The sequence below is a fragment of the Amaranthus tricolor genome, chromosome 8 (genome assembly GCF_026212465.1).
Source record: "Amaranthus tricolor cultivar Red isolate AtriRed21 chromosome 8, ASM2621246v1, whole genome shotgun sequence".
NCBI classification, from domain to species: domain Eukaryota; kingdom Viridiplantae; phylum Streptophyta; class Magnoliopsida; order Caryophyllales; family Amaranthaceae; genus Amaranthus; species Amaranthus tricolor.
The window spans coordinates 18,191,276-18,210,201 of NC_080054.1; the positions used below are offsets into that span (position 1 = coordinate 18,191,276).

Below are 18,926 nucleotides of genomic sequence, written 5' to 3' on the forward strand. Positions count from 1 at the left end.
CTGTGCGACGTACAACGACCACAACATAATAATAGCCATGTTATACGTGTGGAAATATATTTTTCTGATTTGTGGAATATTTTTCTGATTTGGTTACTCAAAATAGTTCAAAGTATTAAGGGAATGTCTGATTGTCCAAGCTTTGTATTACCTTAATTAGTTCATAGATTTTGTATAAATTAGGGTTGTAATTATAAAGAAAATTAATACAAAACAGTATTCCTTTAAACCCTAAAATTAGTTTTCTTTAATTCTTCATGGTATCAGAGCTGTAAGGTTTAATCTGGGATTAACCTTTGTTCAGCATCATCATTTACCCTTAAAAAACTTACCTGTAACAATGGCAGAAACAAACTCAAACCAAATCATAACAATGGAACAGATGGAACACATGTTCAGACTGTTTCAACAGATGCAAAAACCAAACACAACCCTTGAAACTATTTCTCCAGATTTGAAATTAGCCGAAAAATTAAACTACCAAAATTACACAACATGGTGTAAAATGATGCAGATAGCATTAGAAAGCAGGGGTCGTCTCAGCCATATCATTGACGACCCTCCCAACACTTCAGATCCTAATTACACAAACTGGAAGCAAAAGGACTCAATAGTCCTATCATGGATAATCTCAAACATAGACACTGAACTAATAAATCAATTCCTAGATTATACGATTGCAAAAGACCTATGGAAGGGGATCGAGGTCTTACTGTGCAGTGGAAGGATGAACTTCAGATATTTGATCTGAGTTCACAAGCAAATAATATCAAACAAAACCAAGATCCATTAGAGATTTATTATGGGAAGCTGACCACAATATGGAAGGAGATAGATCGAAGACAACCAAATCCGATGATACACGCTGAAGACATTACCATTTTTAACACATTCATCCAGAAACAACGGCTCTTCCAATTCTTGGCCGGAATTAATGAAACTTTTGACAAAGAAAAAAGGGACTTACTGAATCTTGACCCACTCCCAACAGTAGACATGGCTTATGCTGCAATCAGGCGCAAAATTTCACGCGCGTGGTATTATGATTCACGCTTCATCATCGGGAAAAAATCCCTCAGAAATTGGGAGTGGGTTGGCCGTCAAACATCACCGGTCAAACGTTTCATTCCGGCGTGACATGGAGGACAAGGCTTACCTGAAGTGTAGTTACTGTGGAGGAAGTAGACATACAAAGGAAGGGTGTTTTAAGTTAATCGGCTACCCGGAGTGGTGGGAGGAGCACCGGCAATGGAAAACCGCCACCAAGGCTCAGTCAAAACAAACCGGCGGTAAGGCTAACATGGTTACTGGTGCCCTCTACATCACAAACATGGTCACTGATGAACCAACCCACAACAAAGAAGTCACCCATGGCAACACAGGTGAACAGAAAAAGGGAAAGGGAGAAGACAGACCAGAGGAAAGAGAAATGGAGAAAGATCTGGAAATAAACCGGCACACAAAACTCCCCTCCTCTCACTCTTTTATACCCAACACCACAAACCCTAAGCCCAGAAACCACCCCCGGCCCAATTTAAAACCCATTTCCCAAATACCCAAAAACATTCTCAACCCTCAAAAACATGGTCTCCTTTGTAAACCTTGTTCTTCTTCCAAATGGATATTTGATTGTGGGGCTACCGACACTATGACTTTTGATCCTAATGACCTCTTATCCACAAATAAAAAACCCGCACCTATATTCAGACCGCTAATGGGGAGTGTGTGAGTGTAGATCAATCTGGACCCGTTACAATTTTTCCCTCTCTCAAAATTAACAATTGTCTTTTAATTCCCAGCTTATCTCATAAGTTATTATCTATTAGTCAGTTGACCCGGAAGTTAAATTGTACTGTACTTATGTCTTCATCTGGTTGTATTGTGCAGGATGCTCAGACAGGGACGATTATTGGTCATGGTACTGAAAGAGATGGTTTATACTATGTGGACGAGGCGATTCAAACGGGTCACACTTTGCTTGCTCGTGGGTTCCCTGATCATCAATTATGGACTTGGCATCGACGTCTTGGACATCCATCCTTAGGGTATCTAAAACGTCTTTTTCCATCATTAGCTAAAAGTATTGTGGATTTGGACTGTGAAGCTTGTGTTCTTGCAAAAAGTCATAAGCATTCTTATTCTCCTAGTTTTAATCATAGCAGTGAACCTTTTGTTTTGATACATTCTGACGTTTGGGGTCCTGCACCTGAGTTTAGAAAACATAGCTATTCATATTTTGTTTCTTTTATCGTTGATTGTACTAGAATGTGTTGGATATATTTTTTGAAAAACAAATCTGAAGTTTTTGATGTCTTTGTTAAGTTCTATAATTTGATTGTCACACAATTTCATGCTAAGCCTAAAATTCTTCGATCAGACAATGGGGGGAATATATGAATAAACAAATGGAAAATTTCTTTACTACCCATGGTCTTATTCATCAAACCTCTTGCCCTCATACACCCCAACAGAACGGCATAGCAGAAAGAAAGAACCGTACTCTACTTGAAATAGGTCGAGCCCTTATGTTTGAAGCCCATGTCCCACCTTATTTTTGGCCTGAAGCTATTGCTTCTGCTACTTATCTCACCAACCGACTACCCTCAAAAATTCTTCAGTTCAGAACCCCTCTAAAAGTCCTTCGTACCCATACTACTATCCCATCTTTTCACTCCTTACCTCCTCGCATATTTGGGTGTGTTGTGTATGTTCATTTGCCCAAAACTGCTCGAACCAAGCTTGAACCCCGGACTGTAAAGTGTATATTTGTGGGCTATGGTATAAATCAAAAGGGATACCACTGCTTTGATCCAACACAGAACAAGATGTATACTACAATGGATTGTGATTTCTTTGAACATTCCTATTTTTACTCCCAGCCTCGTCCTCAGGGGGAGACTGTCTGTGATGACTTGAGCTGGCTAACATATTCTGTAATTGATGATCTGAACCCGAAAGAGCAAGTAGGTAATCCCACAGACATTGCTACGGAAAACATAGTATTACTTTCTCCTCAGACTTTCCCTACCTTGTCTGAAGCATCCAATGATCAAGAAGTTGCCTGTGAGTCTCAAGAGATATTAACTGAATCTGAACCCCAAATAAATGATGATATATCTGGTATTGTTAACTCACCCTGCAGATATGAATTACCCCCAAGGAGCAAGAGAGGTGTTCCTCCAAGGAGGTATGATCCAGAGTTTGAATCACAAAGATCTCGGTATCCTATTAACCGGGAAAGTAGTAACTTGGCACAAACAGCTGTGGCATTTCAAACCAGCCTATACTCAAAATCCCTGCCCAAGAATACTGAAGAAGCTTTCCAAGATTCGAGGTGGAAAAAGGCAATGATAGATGAGATCTCGGCTTTAAAGAAAATAGCACATGGGACAAGTGCATGATACCTAGAGGAAAGAAACCAGTAGGCTGCAAATGGGTTTTCACAATAAAGTATCATGCAGATGGAACTATTGAGAGATACAAAGCTCGGCTTGTAGCAAAGGGATATACACAAACTTATGGCATTGATTACTCTGAAACCTTCTCCCCAGTTGCTAAGATAGACACCATCAGGGTCATATTCTCCATAGCTACTAATAAAGATTGGCCCCTCTATCAGTTTGATGTAAAGAATGCTTTTCTACATGGGGAGATTGAAGAAGAAGTGTATATGCATGCTCCACCAGGCTTTACAGATGAATTTGCCCCGGGGAAGGATGTAAACTTAAAAGGGCATTGTATGGCTTGAAACAGTCTCCAAGAGCTTGGTTTGGCAGGTTTACCGCAGCAATGAAGAAATTTGGGTATGAACAAAGCCATTCCGACCATACCCTATTCCTAAAGAAAGAAGGTGGGCAGATCACATGTCTTATAATTTATGTAGATGGTATAATTATAACGGAGAACAATGAAAGGGAGATAAAAGAGCTTAAGAAGAGGCTTTTCATGGAGTTCGAGATGAAGGACTTGGGAAATTTAAAGTACTTCCTTGGTATAGAAGTTTTCCGATCCAAGAAGGGAATTTTCATTAATCAAAAGAAATACATCTTAGATTTATTAGCAGAAGTAGGAATGATTGACTGCAAACCAGCAGAGACACCAATCGCTGCTAATCATAAACTCCAGACGACTCCTGGAGGAGAACCAGCTGACAGGGAGAAGTATCAGAAACTGGTGGGAAAATTGATCTATCTATCTCACACTAGACCAGACATATCATATGCTGTTGGAGTCGTAAGTCGATTCATGCATTCACCACAAACCCCACACATGGAAGCAGTAATGAGAATCTTGAGATACTTGAAAGGCACGAGTGATAGAGGAGTCTTCTTTGGAAAAAACCATCATCTTGATCTCGTAGCTTACACAGATGCTGACTGGGCAGGCGATCGAGACAGCAGGAAATCTACATCTGGATACTTTACCCTTGTAGGGGGTAACTTGGTTACTTGGAGAAGTAAGAAACAGAAGGTAGCCGCATTGTCAAGTGCAGAAGCAGAATTCAGAGGGGTAGCAAAAGGAATAACAGAGATCTTATGGCTAAGAAAGCTCTTATACGAACTCAACTTTCCGCCAACAGGAGCTTGCAAGTTATTCTGTGACAATAAATCAGCTATTGATATCTCAGAAAACCCGGTCCAACACGATCGAACAAAGCATGTGGAGGTTGATAGGCACTTCATAAAGGAAAAATTGGAGAAGGAAATCATCAGCATTCCACACGTAAAGTCAGAAGATCAGTTAGCTGACATTCTCACAAAGGCTGTTTCAGTTGAAGTCTTCGAAACTACTTTATCCAAGTTAGGCATTGGGAATCCCTTAACCTAACTTGAGGGGGAGTGTGGAAATATATTTTTCTGATTTGTGGAATATTTTTCTGATTTGGTTACTCAAAATAGTTCAAAGTATTAAGGGAATGTCTGATTGTCCAAGCTTTGTATTACCTTAATTAGTTCATAGATTTTGTATAAATTAGGGTTGTAATTATAAAGAAAATTAATACAAAACAGTATTCCTTTAAACGCTAAAATCAGTTTTCTTTAATTCTTCAATACGCAGTAGTCTGAGTCTCCAAAGACTGAGAACGGTGGCATAGCTGCAACATTTCACCAACGTTAATGCTCCCACCGCTGAAATACCCCTTCTTACGCAGCTCCGAAATTGGCTCCTCAAACAGACCGGCCAGGCCAAGCTTCGAGTCACCATCAGCAGGTTCAGCGTGAAGTGAACCGTCAATGCCTACTCCTAAAATGCGTTGCATGTCGTGTAACATTATGGTCATCTCCCCCCATGGCATGTGGAGGGTATTGGTATCAGGCTGCCACCTCTCCACAAAGGCCGTAATAAGAGCATTATCAATGTGATGGTGCATTATGTACGACAGACGACTTAGAGGAGTGGCAGGTAACACCCCATACAGCTCATCAGACATGTCCTGCAGTCTGATGATCGTCTCCAACGTCCTCTTCCTAGGGCGACAATCCAAAATCGAAGGCGTGCGCTCTGTCCCTCAAATATAACCTTCGCTACGTGCCTATCGTAGCTGGGTATTAAACTGGTGTCAACAGGGCCTCCGGGCTGGGGTGTTGTGATCAACCAGTCCATATCCGCAGACTGTGAGCGCCTCCTCCCCCATGGAGCCGCATCCTCAACCTAGCCGACTCCTGCGTGATCAGAAGTGCCAGCCGTGCCATGCCCTCTAATCTTAAATTGACCGGCATGCCCTCTGATGAGCGTCCAATCAACAGGATGCCCGACAGACTCATGTTGACCGACAGAATCTTCCCAACTGACAGACTCGTTGTAATCAGTATCATCATCACCTGAGTTGACCGTATTACTACGCAGACTAGTCTGGCGCTCAAAGCGACTTTGCACATGGTGTAGGGTACTCGAACGTTAGGCCTGACTATGTCTGGCCGCCTGTTCCTGCCTGGCTCGCCTTGCAGAACCCGTAACCCCCTTCTCATGGGGATCCCCTCTCAGTAAACTCGGCCTAGAACTATTCCCGCTCAATAACCCTCTAAAAAAGCCTTTTCCCTAATTTCCAGCCATTTACTACAATTTTCATATTTTAATAAACTATTAATAAAAAATTAAAAGCATAAAAAAATACATTAAGTTATATTCATTTTAATTACACTTACAATATTAATTTAATAAACATTTAAGTAAATTTAATAAACACTTACAATCATATAAATTATTCACAACTAAAATAATTCACACATATAAACAAATAAACAATTATTATATTAATAAATAATTAAACAACTAAAATTTAATTAACAACTAAAATAAAATTTTATTAACAATTATTATATTAAAAATAAATTAACAACTAAATTTTAATTAATATATTATTATTATATTAAAAATAATTAAACATTAAATAAATTATTTAAATTCAAAACTAATTATTATAATAATATTATCATAATATGATAATATATCAAAATAAAATAATTTATTACAACATTTATTAAATAATAACTTAAAAAAAATTAAATAAACAAAAGGAATTTCAAAATTCAAAAAAAAAAGAAAAATTACGAGTCGTACTAAAAGTGCGACTGAACCTAGGTGGAGTCGCACAAAAAGTGCGACTGAACCTAGGAGGAGTCGCACAAAAAGTGTGACTGTTCCTAGCTTCAGTCGCACTTTTTGTGCGACTCCACCTAGGTTCAGTCGCACTTTTTGTACGACCCGTATTTTTTTTTTAATTTGAAATTATATTAAGATAGAAATTACCTCGAGTTTTTGTTAACGACTCCTCCTAGGTTCAATCGCAATTTAGCTCCGACTAATTTTATGTGTAGATTTTATGTTTTTTAAAGTGATAAAAGTGTTATTGAGTGAGTTTAAAGTGTTTTATTTATAGAAATTTAAAAATTATTAAGTCCAAGGGCATTTTGACCATTTTATTAAATTAATTTAAAATAAGAGTGGTGATAAAATGAAAAGTGCGGCGAAAAATAAAAATTGGGTAATAAGAATTAGATGTGCAAGTCATCCAATTTGAAAAGTCTAAAATATAGGTGAGATTTGAGCATATACATTTCCAAAAGGCATTATTATTTGTCGCCACCCTTTTCATTTTATCGCCACCCCTCTCCTAATAAAATTACGAATTTACCCCTAAATTTTAAAAATTTACAAATTTGCCATTGGATTTAATAACACTATTAAAATAAAATAATTTATTACAACATTTATTTAAATAACAATAACTTAATAAATAAATTAATTAAACAAAAGAAATTTTATAATTCGAAATTCAAAAAACAAAAAAAAAAAAAAACAGTTGCACGCGACTGTACCTAGGTCGAGTCGCACAAAACGTGCGACTACAGTCGCACGTTTTGTGCAACTCGACCTAGGTGCAGTCGCACTTTTTGTGCGACTGGTATTATTTTTTTATTTTTTTAAAAAAATTTTATTAATTTTATTTATATTATTATTGTTATTATTATTATTATTATTGTTATTATTATTATTATTATTATTATTATTATTATTATTATTTTTGTTATTATTATTATTATTATTATTATTATTATTATTATTATTATTTAAATAAAAGTAACTTAAAAAATAAATTAATTAAACAAAAAAAATTTTATAATTCGAAATTCAGAAAAAAAAAAAAAAACCAGTTGTACGCGACTGTACCTAGGTCGAGTCGCACTTTTTGTGCGACTGGTATTATTTTTTTATTTTTTTTTTTAAAAAATTTTATTAATTTTATTTATATTATTATTGTTATTATTATTATTATTATTATTATTATTATTATTATTATTATTATTATTATTATTTTTGTTATTATTATTATTATTATTATTATTATTATTATTATTATTATTATTATTATTATTATTATTATTATTATTATTATTTAACTAAAAGTAACTTAAAAAATAAATTAATTAAACAAAAGAAATTTTATAATTCGAAATTCAAAAAAAAAAAAAAAACTAGTTGCACGCGACTGTATCTAGGTCGAGTCGCACAAAACGTGCGACTACAGTCGCTTGTTTTGTGCGACTCGACCTAGGTGCAGTCGCACTTTTTGTGCGACTAGTATTATTTTTTTATTTTTTTAAAAAAAATTTATTAATTTTATTATTATTATTATTATTATTATTATTATTATTATTATTATTGTGATTGTTATTATTATTATTAAATTTTTATTTTTGTTTTAATTATTATATTTAATTTATTTTTTTAAATATTATTATTATTATTATTATTATTATTATTATTATTAGTATAAAAATAAGAAATTTTAAGTCCAATGGCAAAGTTGTAATTTTTTAAATTTCAGGGACAAATTCGTAATTTCATTCGAGTGGCGGTGGCGATAAAATGAAAAAGAATCGGGTTTCCAAAAGGCAATAAAGCAAGTAAATCGTTTAGATTTGAGAACCTGAATTCATAGAGAAATTATCTACTCACCACGTAACCATCGTCGAGTATGAAAAGATAGATGCTGACAATACCCATCTTCTCATACTGGATTTCTCTATCAAATATCTGCAAAAACAAAAAAAAACCCAAAAACCTTTTCAGTTTCTTATTTGCGCTAAAAAGAACCCAATTCTTATATTCCGCCGTCCTTTTTATTTTATCGCCACCCCTCTGAGTAAATTACCATTTTGCCCTTAGATTTTGAAAAAATAACAATTTTGCCATTAAAGCTAAAATTTTCTATATATACCACACTCCCACTAAAATTATTCTCACTACAACTAAAAACAACCTTACAAAAGCTAAATTTTGGAGCAAAAATTAAATTCAATCCGCAAATTATTAATCGAGGTAAGTTATTTTTAATTTAATTAGTTGCAAAAGAATAATAAAAAAAAACTATGAGTCGCCTAGTGCATGAAAGGAGCAGGTCCATTGATGTGTGAACCTATTCTGAATATAGCCTTGTCTAGTGACTCCTGGGATAGATACAAAGTTAGGTATTGCGCTCTGTTCATTTGCATTTCCATACTCATAGCACGTCTTAAAAGAGGCCATGCTTCCTCGCCTCCCAGCTCTGTGACGGCAATTGCTCTAAATCCACAGTTACCATCACCTAATACATCAATCCAGTCGAACAAGTAAGGAGGAAGGATGAATGGGATGTTATTAGGCCATGAAAACTGTAAGAAATCACGACCTCCTGGATCATCTACAATAAATGTAAATAAGGTTAATATGCGTAAACTGTGACGAATTAATGCAAAAAACGAAAAATTAAGTCAAGTACCGGATAAGTTGAAACTGAAATTAATTCCTACTGAAGATTGCGTCTCTCGACCACTAGATCTGCCACTAGATCTCCCGCGGGAAGAAGATCTAGACCCTCGACCACGAGAAGATGATCTGCTATATTCAAATGAACTTTTTCTCCTTCTCATAGTTTTACTTGTGCTTGGTCTTCCCTTTCTCGGTGGACTTGCGTAAGGCTCAGGTATTTCCGCACCATCTGAGTGTAGTTCATATTCAAGTACCTGAGACATTCGGCGAACAATAGCGGGATCAGATTTAAGGACTTCATCGACCAGAGATTGAAAGTACTCTTTGTCATTGGTGTTCGCGTATCATACTCCTTCATCGGGTTCGTCTCCTACCTCTGTGTACCTCAAAGTATTCCAGAATTCATGAATGTCATCCAAATACAAAGCACCATGTGATCCGATGGACATATGTAAATAACATGCACACGGCAATCCATGGGTTTGTTGAAGTACACAACCGCATTTGTTAAATACAAAATCACCCAGTTCTAACATGCGGTTATACTCAAGCTGGAGCTGTTCTAAGGCATAGAGAGATACGTGGTGATATAGAGGTCTAAAGAAATGTTGTCGCATCGATCTTGGTACAGAAGTCATGGATTCCTGTGGCGCTTGTCGGATTCTAGCTTGGTTATTTGTAATCTGTGCGTGTGCCCTTTTGAAAAGGGTATCGAATGAGCTATTACCGCTACCAAGGTAATACTTAAAAGACGAGTGTTGGCTTTCAACTCTGCTGGTAGTCTGGTTACCCAAGTGTAAACAATCATTCGTCCACGCACGCACAAATTTCTCTCTAAGTGGAATCCATGTTCCAGTCAAATACCGAACGACCTTTTTGTTCCTAACCGACCACGTACTGACGATCACTTGCCATCTCTGTTCATATTCCCCGATTGTAGAACTTTCAACCAAGGGATTCCATCTACTTTTCCTGAATACCTGCCCTTGTTGATTTTTCTTGCCGCCGAACAACTTGTCCACCATGTTCTCAACGTTGTTGCCAATATGCCAGATGCATAACAAATGCCGCACATTTACATTAAACAAAACATTGAACGTAATTAAGACATTATCATTAGATATAACCACAATAATGAATCAACAAAGCCTTTTTACCTGGGAAGACGTCACGAATAGCTGCAGATAAACCTTCGTCTCGATCGGTTACAATGACGCTAGGAGTCTAAGCAGTGCCGAAAATATCTCTTAATCCCTGCAGCACCCACGAATACGACACAGCCGCCTCATCTCGCATCAAACAGAACACAACCAAGAAGTTGTGATTGGTTGGCGTCATTCCGATCACTTCACATAGTGGCCACTTTTGTTTGTTCGTTTTGTACTTTGTATCTATTAGCACAACATACGGCCACGTACGTATCATTTGGATAGAGGTAGGATTTGCAATTAATAGTCTGCTCAATTGCCCTTCGTTATCCAAGTCTTTCCAGACCACATAATTAAGTTCTGTGGCCATATGAAGACAGTGTTGAAGGGGAGTCCTACCCTCCATTTCTTCTCTCCTTATTGATTGCCTAATATTATATATCTGATTCATACTAGCATAAAAACCAGGAAAATTATCTCTAATAGAATTCATAATAAAGGCCGGTTGCATTCCGGTTGCACTAAGCTGTCGTATGTGCTCCCGAATATCTACATTAATCCTATTCGCCCTTACATGACCATCTCTGTACACTAAGAACGGGTGGTTATGTTTTCCTTTTTCACCAGGATACACCCTTACCGTCCAAGGTCTTTCTGGTGGTTTACGACTACTTCCTACAATCATAAATTTACCCTCGCAACTTCTACTTTTAGAACCAGGTCGGGCAGTATTATCTAGATTATGTACATCACCCCTAATATTACCATAGCGGTGACATCTTAAATAGACACTAACTCTAGGACGTCCTTCTTTCTTTTTATAAGAAGCACGTGTAAATTGAAAACCGATTGTTATTGCTATCGCATCGGCCCAACTATGTAACTCATCTATGGAGATAAATTCCCTATCCGTAACAAAGCTATCGGAGTAGTCTACGTTGTCTCCAAAATTTTCAAACTCCTGCAAATTTGAAATATAAATAATATAAATTAAGTACATTAATGACTACAATAATAATAATAATAATAATAATAATAATAATAATAATAATAATAATAATAATAATAATAATGACGACAACAACAACAACAACAACAATAATAATAATAATAATAATAATAATAATAATAATAATAATAATAATAATAATAATAATAATAATAATAACAATAATAATAAATAAATAAATAAATAAATAAATAACGATAAGTCAAATTAATAATGACAAGAACAATAACAATTTTAATAATAATAAAAACATTATGTAAATAAAAAAATTTAAAAAATTTTAAAATAAAATTATCAACAATAAAAATTATAATAATGACAACAACAACAATAATAATAATAGTACTAACAATAATAATAATAATAATAATTAATAAAAACTATAATACGTAAATAAAAAAAAATTAACAGTCGCACAAAATGAGGCGACTAAACCATGGGACAGTCGCACAAATATGGGCGACTGGACCTAGAACCAGTCCCCCAGATTTGTGCGACTGAACCATGGTTCAGTCGCCCAATTTTGTGCACTTGAACCATGGTTCAATCGCCTACTTTTGTGCAACTTTTTTTTTTTTTTAATTTCCAACGAAAACTTTACGTACCGCATCCGACTCATAGTCGCTTTCGTTAGCCATATTTAACCAATTACGGGTTACAACTTCTTTAACACTTTTTAGAAAGATAATACCAGTTTTTAGAGAGATAGTATACCGTGTTTGAATTCGTACTTCATACGCATCTCAGAATTCGATATATATAGACAAATCTTCTGCATTAAATTCTTAATAGTGTTATTAAGCGTGATTTACATTTATTAATTAACTTTTAAGTCCAGTGGTAATTTTGTAATTTTTTAAACTATAGGGGCAAATACGTAATTTTAAAGGGGTGGAGATAAAATGAAAAGGGGTGGCGAAAATTTAGCAACTCCAAAAAGAATTGACATAAACACCAGTACAAAGAAGCATGGTTTTCTTGCTTCCATTTCTACTCTTTGAGTCTTGACTGATTTTCTATCCAGTAACCTAAGAACAGAAGGATGAGACTATCTTAAGAAAGTAAAATAAATGCAATGAATTAGATATAGCAGAAAAGCAGAGAAGAGATGGCATATACCCGTGGACGAATTAGTTCCCCAACACAAAAATATTGGGTTGCTGCAGCAAATACCATCAGTAATCGAAAAACTAATCAAATTAAAGATCAACCACAAAATTTAACAACCAAATTAACCACATAACATATAGAGGAAAAATCAAAAACCCTAAATAAATTATAACTTGCAAGAGGAAAAATAAAATTAAATAAAATAAAAAGATTAGGGTTTAAGAAATAACCTCAGAAGCTGCAAAATAAAAATAAAATTACTGTTCATTAGATTGGAAAATGATTAGTGTAAAAAGTTACTTGTTTTTTATAGTTAATAGATTAATAGATTTGTCTGTTTTAAATTTGATAACATAATGTCTAGTACTCCATTAAATTAAATTTAAAAATTAATCTAAATTACTTAAAGATATTATCATATAATTAAGACTAAAATAAACTATCAAAATAAATTGTTATGTCAACATCAATTTTACACTATATGTATTTCATGGCAATATATTCTAAAATTATAATATGCGTAATTTTACAGTCTTTATATTTTGCATAAAATTAATAATTTATTACATATAGCTCAGTCAAGCGAATATTATTTAATTTATTATGTTTTTAAAAATGGTAAGTTATAATTAATTTTTGGGAGAACTAAATATGACTAGAGTATTATTGATCTTCCTCTCGTGTATATTTCACAAATATGGCGGAAGACATATATACCGTTGTAAATTGGTAAATTTTACAAACGAGATAAAAAGTATTACTATTTTCAAATTATTTTCATTGATAAATTATTTTGTTCTCAATCTCATTCCCAACTATCAAACAAGAGATATTACAATTTTCAAATTATTCTCATTAACATACCAAACAAAGTATTGAGTTATATTTTAACAATTTTCAACAATCAATTGCAATCCTAATCCTACCTTTATCCTTAAATTTTCATTTTCACGTACCAAACGCCCCGTTAATTTTAATTTTATTCTTTATTTGTGCAAATATAATTAATTTTGGGTTAGATATAAAAAATCAAAAAGTTTTAATTAAAATGACTGAAAAAGAGAGCATTAATTTAGATGACTAACCTTTAGTGATGAAGATAAATTACGAAACACTATTATAGAAACTCGTGATATACTCAAAATTATTAGTATCAAACTATATATAAATATAAATTTTAAATAGAAATATAATTATATGTTCTCAGTATAAAATTATAATATTTTTTATAAAATAGATAGAAATTTTAGAATATATAGTGCTTTTAATAAAAAAAATAAAATTACTAATATAAATATTAATATTTTTTAAGACAAATATGAGTAATCTTCCAACGTATCATAAGAATTATTTGTCATTCTCAAAATACTTTTTGATCATCATTTGTTTGTTGATGAAATATTATAGAAATTAAATTTTTAATTTAGAAACTTTATTAATTAGCAACTACTACAAGATAAAAAATTAAATATATATTCTAAGAAACTTTAATTATATTGAAAGTTATCTACCTTTTTAAATCAAAATTATAATATTTCAAGAAAATTTAAAAGAACATATATTAGTGTGATATATTACTCATATCTCATAATATATATCTAACTTTGTCATAGAATAGAAGATGAATCATGTATCACATCATATCATATTATATCATTCATATAATTAATAAAAAAAACTATAAAATTCAACATGATATTCTCATAATGACTTGCTATATGGAAAAATTCTTAACAAAACTAATATGAACTTATTTCTTGATGAAATATTTTAGATATTAAAATTTTAATTAAGAAACATTATTATTTACTCCCGTTTCTTAAAGAAGTTCTCATTTGTCATTTTGGAATGTTTTATTTATTGTTCCCATAAAAAATATTTCTTTATATCACAAGTTTTGGACAAAAGTACTATTGTTTATCCTCATTTTAATATTTTAATAATGATTTTGTGCCCACATATCTTCCACTAACTTATTTAAACATTTTTATATTCCTTATGGTCCTTACATATTTCCCACTAACTTTATAAAAATATTTTTCTTATTAGTTGTGGTCCCATTTTTTGCCACTAACCTTATTTTAATATTTTTATATTATTTATGGTACTCACTTTTCCTTCATCAAATTTATTATTCAATAAAATAATATATTTACTATCCTAAATATTTTATTTTTCTTAATTCTCGTGAGCATTTCTTGTGGGAATAAGGAAAGGAGGGAGTAACAACTACTACAAGATAAAAAAAATATATATATAATCTAAGAAACTTTAATTGGAAATTTATCTAGCTGTTATTCAAAAATACTCCTATAATATTCCATGAAAATTTAAAAGAACACATTTTATTGTGATATACTACTCATATATTAAGAAATAAGTTGATATTAGTTTTGTTAAGAATTTTTCCATAGAGCAAGTCACTATTTGAATGTCATTTTAAATTTTACAGTCTTTTTATTAGATTATATATGAATGATACGATATGATATATGATGTTTCTTTTGTTCGATGTCGTCAATGTCTGATGCAGTTCCAGGGAATTAGTATAAGAGATGGTCTCATTGTAAAACACGTTTCACATATATGTTAAATACCCATCTAATGTATATTATTTGAACATAAACGCTTTGTTTAATGTCGTTCACCGGACATTATCAAATAACTAAAAAATAGTTTATGCACTTACAATGTTTGCCGCGGTAATCAGTGTAATTGGTGTAGTGGATTGCCAAAGTAGACGAAGGATCTAACTTTTACGTAATGGCATGCGCTGTGTGGCGCATAGATTCTTCATTGTAGTATTGGTGGTTGCAATTCTACAAGATTATTTCATAGTACAACCCATTATACTTTTTAGAACACGTGTCTTTGTGTCCATATTAATTAATTGTATGGTCCTTTGTCCTTTAAATTTTATTAAATTGATATATTACAATAAAAAATATTATTTTTAATAGTAAATTTAAAATGATAAATTAATAATTATTAGACAAGCTAAATTAATGATTGGATTGATTTCAAGTTGAATTGTTTTTAAAAATTGAGCTATTTTTGGGCTAAATTGTTTAATTCTTTCTTTTACGGTTCTTAACGCATTTACTTTTGATGTTTTTTGGTTTTTCGTTGAAAAAAACTTCAACTTTTACGTGGGTTTTAATTGAGAAAAAAAAATAAAAGAGTAAACTTTAACAATAATTTTTTCAACATATTCATAAAAAAAATTCTACACAATATTTTAAGTTTAGAATTTCACCAAAGTCAGCTCAGTTTGAAAGAATATATACCCTTTTCAAGTTAAATAAAAATCAAATTTGAAATTGTCTACTTTATTCTATATCAAAAAAGCTAGCATCCTTTGTTTAAAGTGAATGCTCCTAACACGTTAATATGTCCTACAAGAATCAAAAAATGTCTACATATAGAGCATAATTTATCCCCAACGATTCATACTTTCTAATTACATAAAAATATACGCTACCCAAGTCACACATTGAAGAAAAAAAATATGTCAAAGTTGAGTTTTCTCAAGAGATATGGCTTCAACCTCTCAAGAAAAAACACGAACACTCAAACAAACACCTCTAATTATGCAACTCGACAAAACTCGATGAAAAACTCGAAAACATTTCAAGCAAACATGCAAGAAATGAAGCAAGTATTCGAGAAGTATGATCGAAATCAAGATGGAAAAATCTCAAAGGAAGAATACAAGGCCATGATAAGGGCAATTAATGGTAAGAACAATGCAATAAATTCTGATTTAGAAGCCACTAAGGCCTTCCAAGTAGTTGATAAAGATGGAGATGGGTTTATTGATTTTAATGAGTACATGGAATTGCATAATAATAAGGTTAAATCTAATGATATTGAGAATGCTTTTAGGGTTTTTGATTGTGATGGTGATGGAAAAATAAGTGCTAAGGAATTGATGGAAGTTTTAAGGAGGATGGGCCAAATTTATAGCTTAGATGCTTGTAAGAAGATGATTAAAGAGGTTGATAGTAATGGAGATGGGATGATTAATTCGGCTGAATTTATCACCATGATGACTACTAATATGAAATTAGTTAATTAAGTATCAATTGTATGAGACGGTTTTTTTTGAGATGTGCTTTATATATGGGTTGAATAGCTCAATTAATAGAAATTATTAGCATATAGACTCCTTGTTATAAGATCGTATCATCGAGAGACGCTTAAGAGTATCTCCTTAACTACTATGTCATTATACCATGTTATTTTTACTTTGTTTGACCATGCTATAATCTATAGCTAGATGGCATGTTGTTGAGGGCATGATAACTACTTTATATGCTCTTTTTGAGATTGTTAACTTTCTTTTTCATTATTCTCTTACAATAATAAAAAAATATAAAGAAAGCAATTGATCCTTTTTTATTGCAATGAGACAGAGAGTTAGACAGAGTAGAATTCATGAATTGAGATACCGTTGTGTTTTTCTAAAAACAATGTAGGCTTTTTGGCTTGCACATGTTAAGCTATCAAAAATTCCGTATGTTCAATGGGTTTGCCCAAAGTATAAATTTTGTGTGAAGCAAGGAAAGGTAGAAATAGTGGTAAAAAGTATATTTTGAGTTTCTTTGGTAAATGAGTTGATTAGAGCTGCTGGTTGGTTTAATCAGCTAAAATATTGACTGATTGGACAACTAATTGAGTTATTTATTATTGAGATGTTTAATAAAAATTAATTATTAGTTGTTGACTATTTATTAGAGAAAATGGATACAGAGTCAAAGCCAATGAAAAAACTATTTCTTGTAATTTTTTGGTTTTTGGCTTAAAAAGTCAATATTTCATTTCCTTAAAAGTTATTTGTCAAATGGTTTTCTAATTGTTTGACTTTTTTTGTTGTTTGATTAACCTAAAAGTTAAAATTAAAAAAAAAAAACCAAAATAGGCCAAGGAAAAACCTATATTTGTCAAACATCCTTTAGTGGAAAAATATATGTGAATGCAATAAAAAAAAGTCAGTATGTCAAATGTTGTTGATCAAATAATTCTCAACTTGTTGTTTTCCCAGATTTTTCAAGTAGTAAATGTCAATATATTAAGGGCATGTTTGGTTGGTTCATTTTTAATGGTATGGAATGGTATCACAACCATTCCAATGTTTGGTTAGACATTTTTACATTGGGATGTCATACCCTCTGGATTCTCATCCCATTCCAATCCTCTAGAATACCATACCCTCCTACCCCCTCAAGTTTCAAACTCCATTCCATTCCATATTCAAACCCTAATCTCAAAGGAGAGCTTTTAGATTTCATTTACGCCCAAATTTTGCTGAATTTCAACTTGGGTATGTCTTAAATTCTCTAAATTTTTCATTTTCTTTAAATTTTGGAGAATTAATATCAACCCTAATTATGGAAATAAATATTGTTCATCATTCTGATTGCTTAATTTTTATCTTTTTCTCTTTTGGGTATTTAGAAAGATTTGAAATTTGGGAAATTAAAGAAGGGGTAGATGGCAAGAATAAAGCCACAAGCTTTTTTGCAGCGGCTGAAGAGGAGGAACAAGCGGGTGGTCGTGGCTGCTGGGCAGCGGCTGCTTGGGTTGAAAAGAAATCGCAACCTTGCTACTGGTTGCTGTTGGCGGCTGGTTGCTAGCGGAGGTGAGGTGCTGGTGGTGTTCTGTGGGCGGCTGGGCTGCTGTGCGGGAAGGGAAAGGATGCGGGAGTGAGGGAGGAAGGAAGAAGAAGAGAAAGGAGGAGAAGGGGGGAGAATGACGGTTGGCTTAGTATTTAGGGTTTCATGGGCTAATTATACTTGTTTTTATTATTATTATTATTATTATTATTATTATTATTATTATTAGGTTTATTTATTTATTTATTTCTATTTACTTAAACACATTTCGGTTGTAATTTACTTAAACATAATATGTGTGTATGTATTTGTGTGTTTAATAAATGTATGTATGTATCTATATATATAAACTGGACAGAGAATCCATTCCATAATTGAACTAAACAGTGTGAATGGATTGAATATCCATTACAGGATTGAGCCAAACAGTTTTAATCTGGTATGGGGTTCTGAATCCATACCATCCTGGTATGGGGTTCCATACCATTCCAATCCTGCTCACTGAACCAAACGGACCCTAAAATATGTGAATGAAATTGTTAGGGAGTCAAAGGGATCCCAATTAGATAGGTCAAGTCAACAAGCCTAGATCTTCATAAAAGTCAGTGTAGGTCTCTAAAGACCCATTTATAGTGGTAAAATTACTAAAATACCCATGGGTGACTTAAAATTAGCCTCAATTATCCTTATAAATACCTCATTTTTTACCAAATCAGGTATGCTTTCAATTCTCTAAATTACTCACCTTCAATTCTCGATTCCTATCCCCGATCACTGATTTGAGCGTCTGAG

The 18,926-nt window shown here is 32.9% G+C and overlaps 1 protein-coding gene across 1 annotated transcript; it reads left to right on the forward strand.

The window, feature by feature from the left end:
- The first annotated feature begins 15,964 nt into the window (after nucleotides 1-15,964).
- Nucleotides 15,965-17,066, forward strand: LOC130820357 (calmodulin-like protein 30). Its single transcript, XM_057685697.1, has one exon. The coding sequence runs from the start codon at nucleotides 16,028-16,030 to the stop codon at nucleotides 16,595-16,597; it is 570 nt and encodes a 189-aa protein (XP_057541680.1). The 5' UTR covers nucleotides 15,965-16,027; the 3' UTR covers nucleotides 16,598-17,066.
- Nucleotides 17,067-18,926: the final 1,860 nt, after the last annotated feature.

Bases quoted from the DNA above. Each gene is read 5' to 3' on its own strand.
- LOC130820357 (XM_057685697.1), top strand. From the start codon at position 16,028: ATGTCAAAGTTGAGTTTTCTCAAGAGATATGGCTTCAACCTCTCAAGA.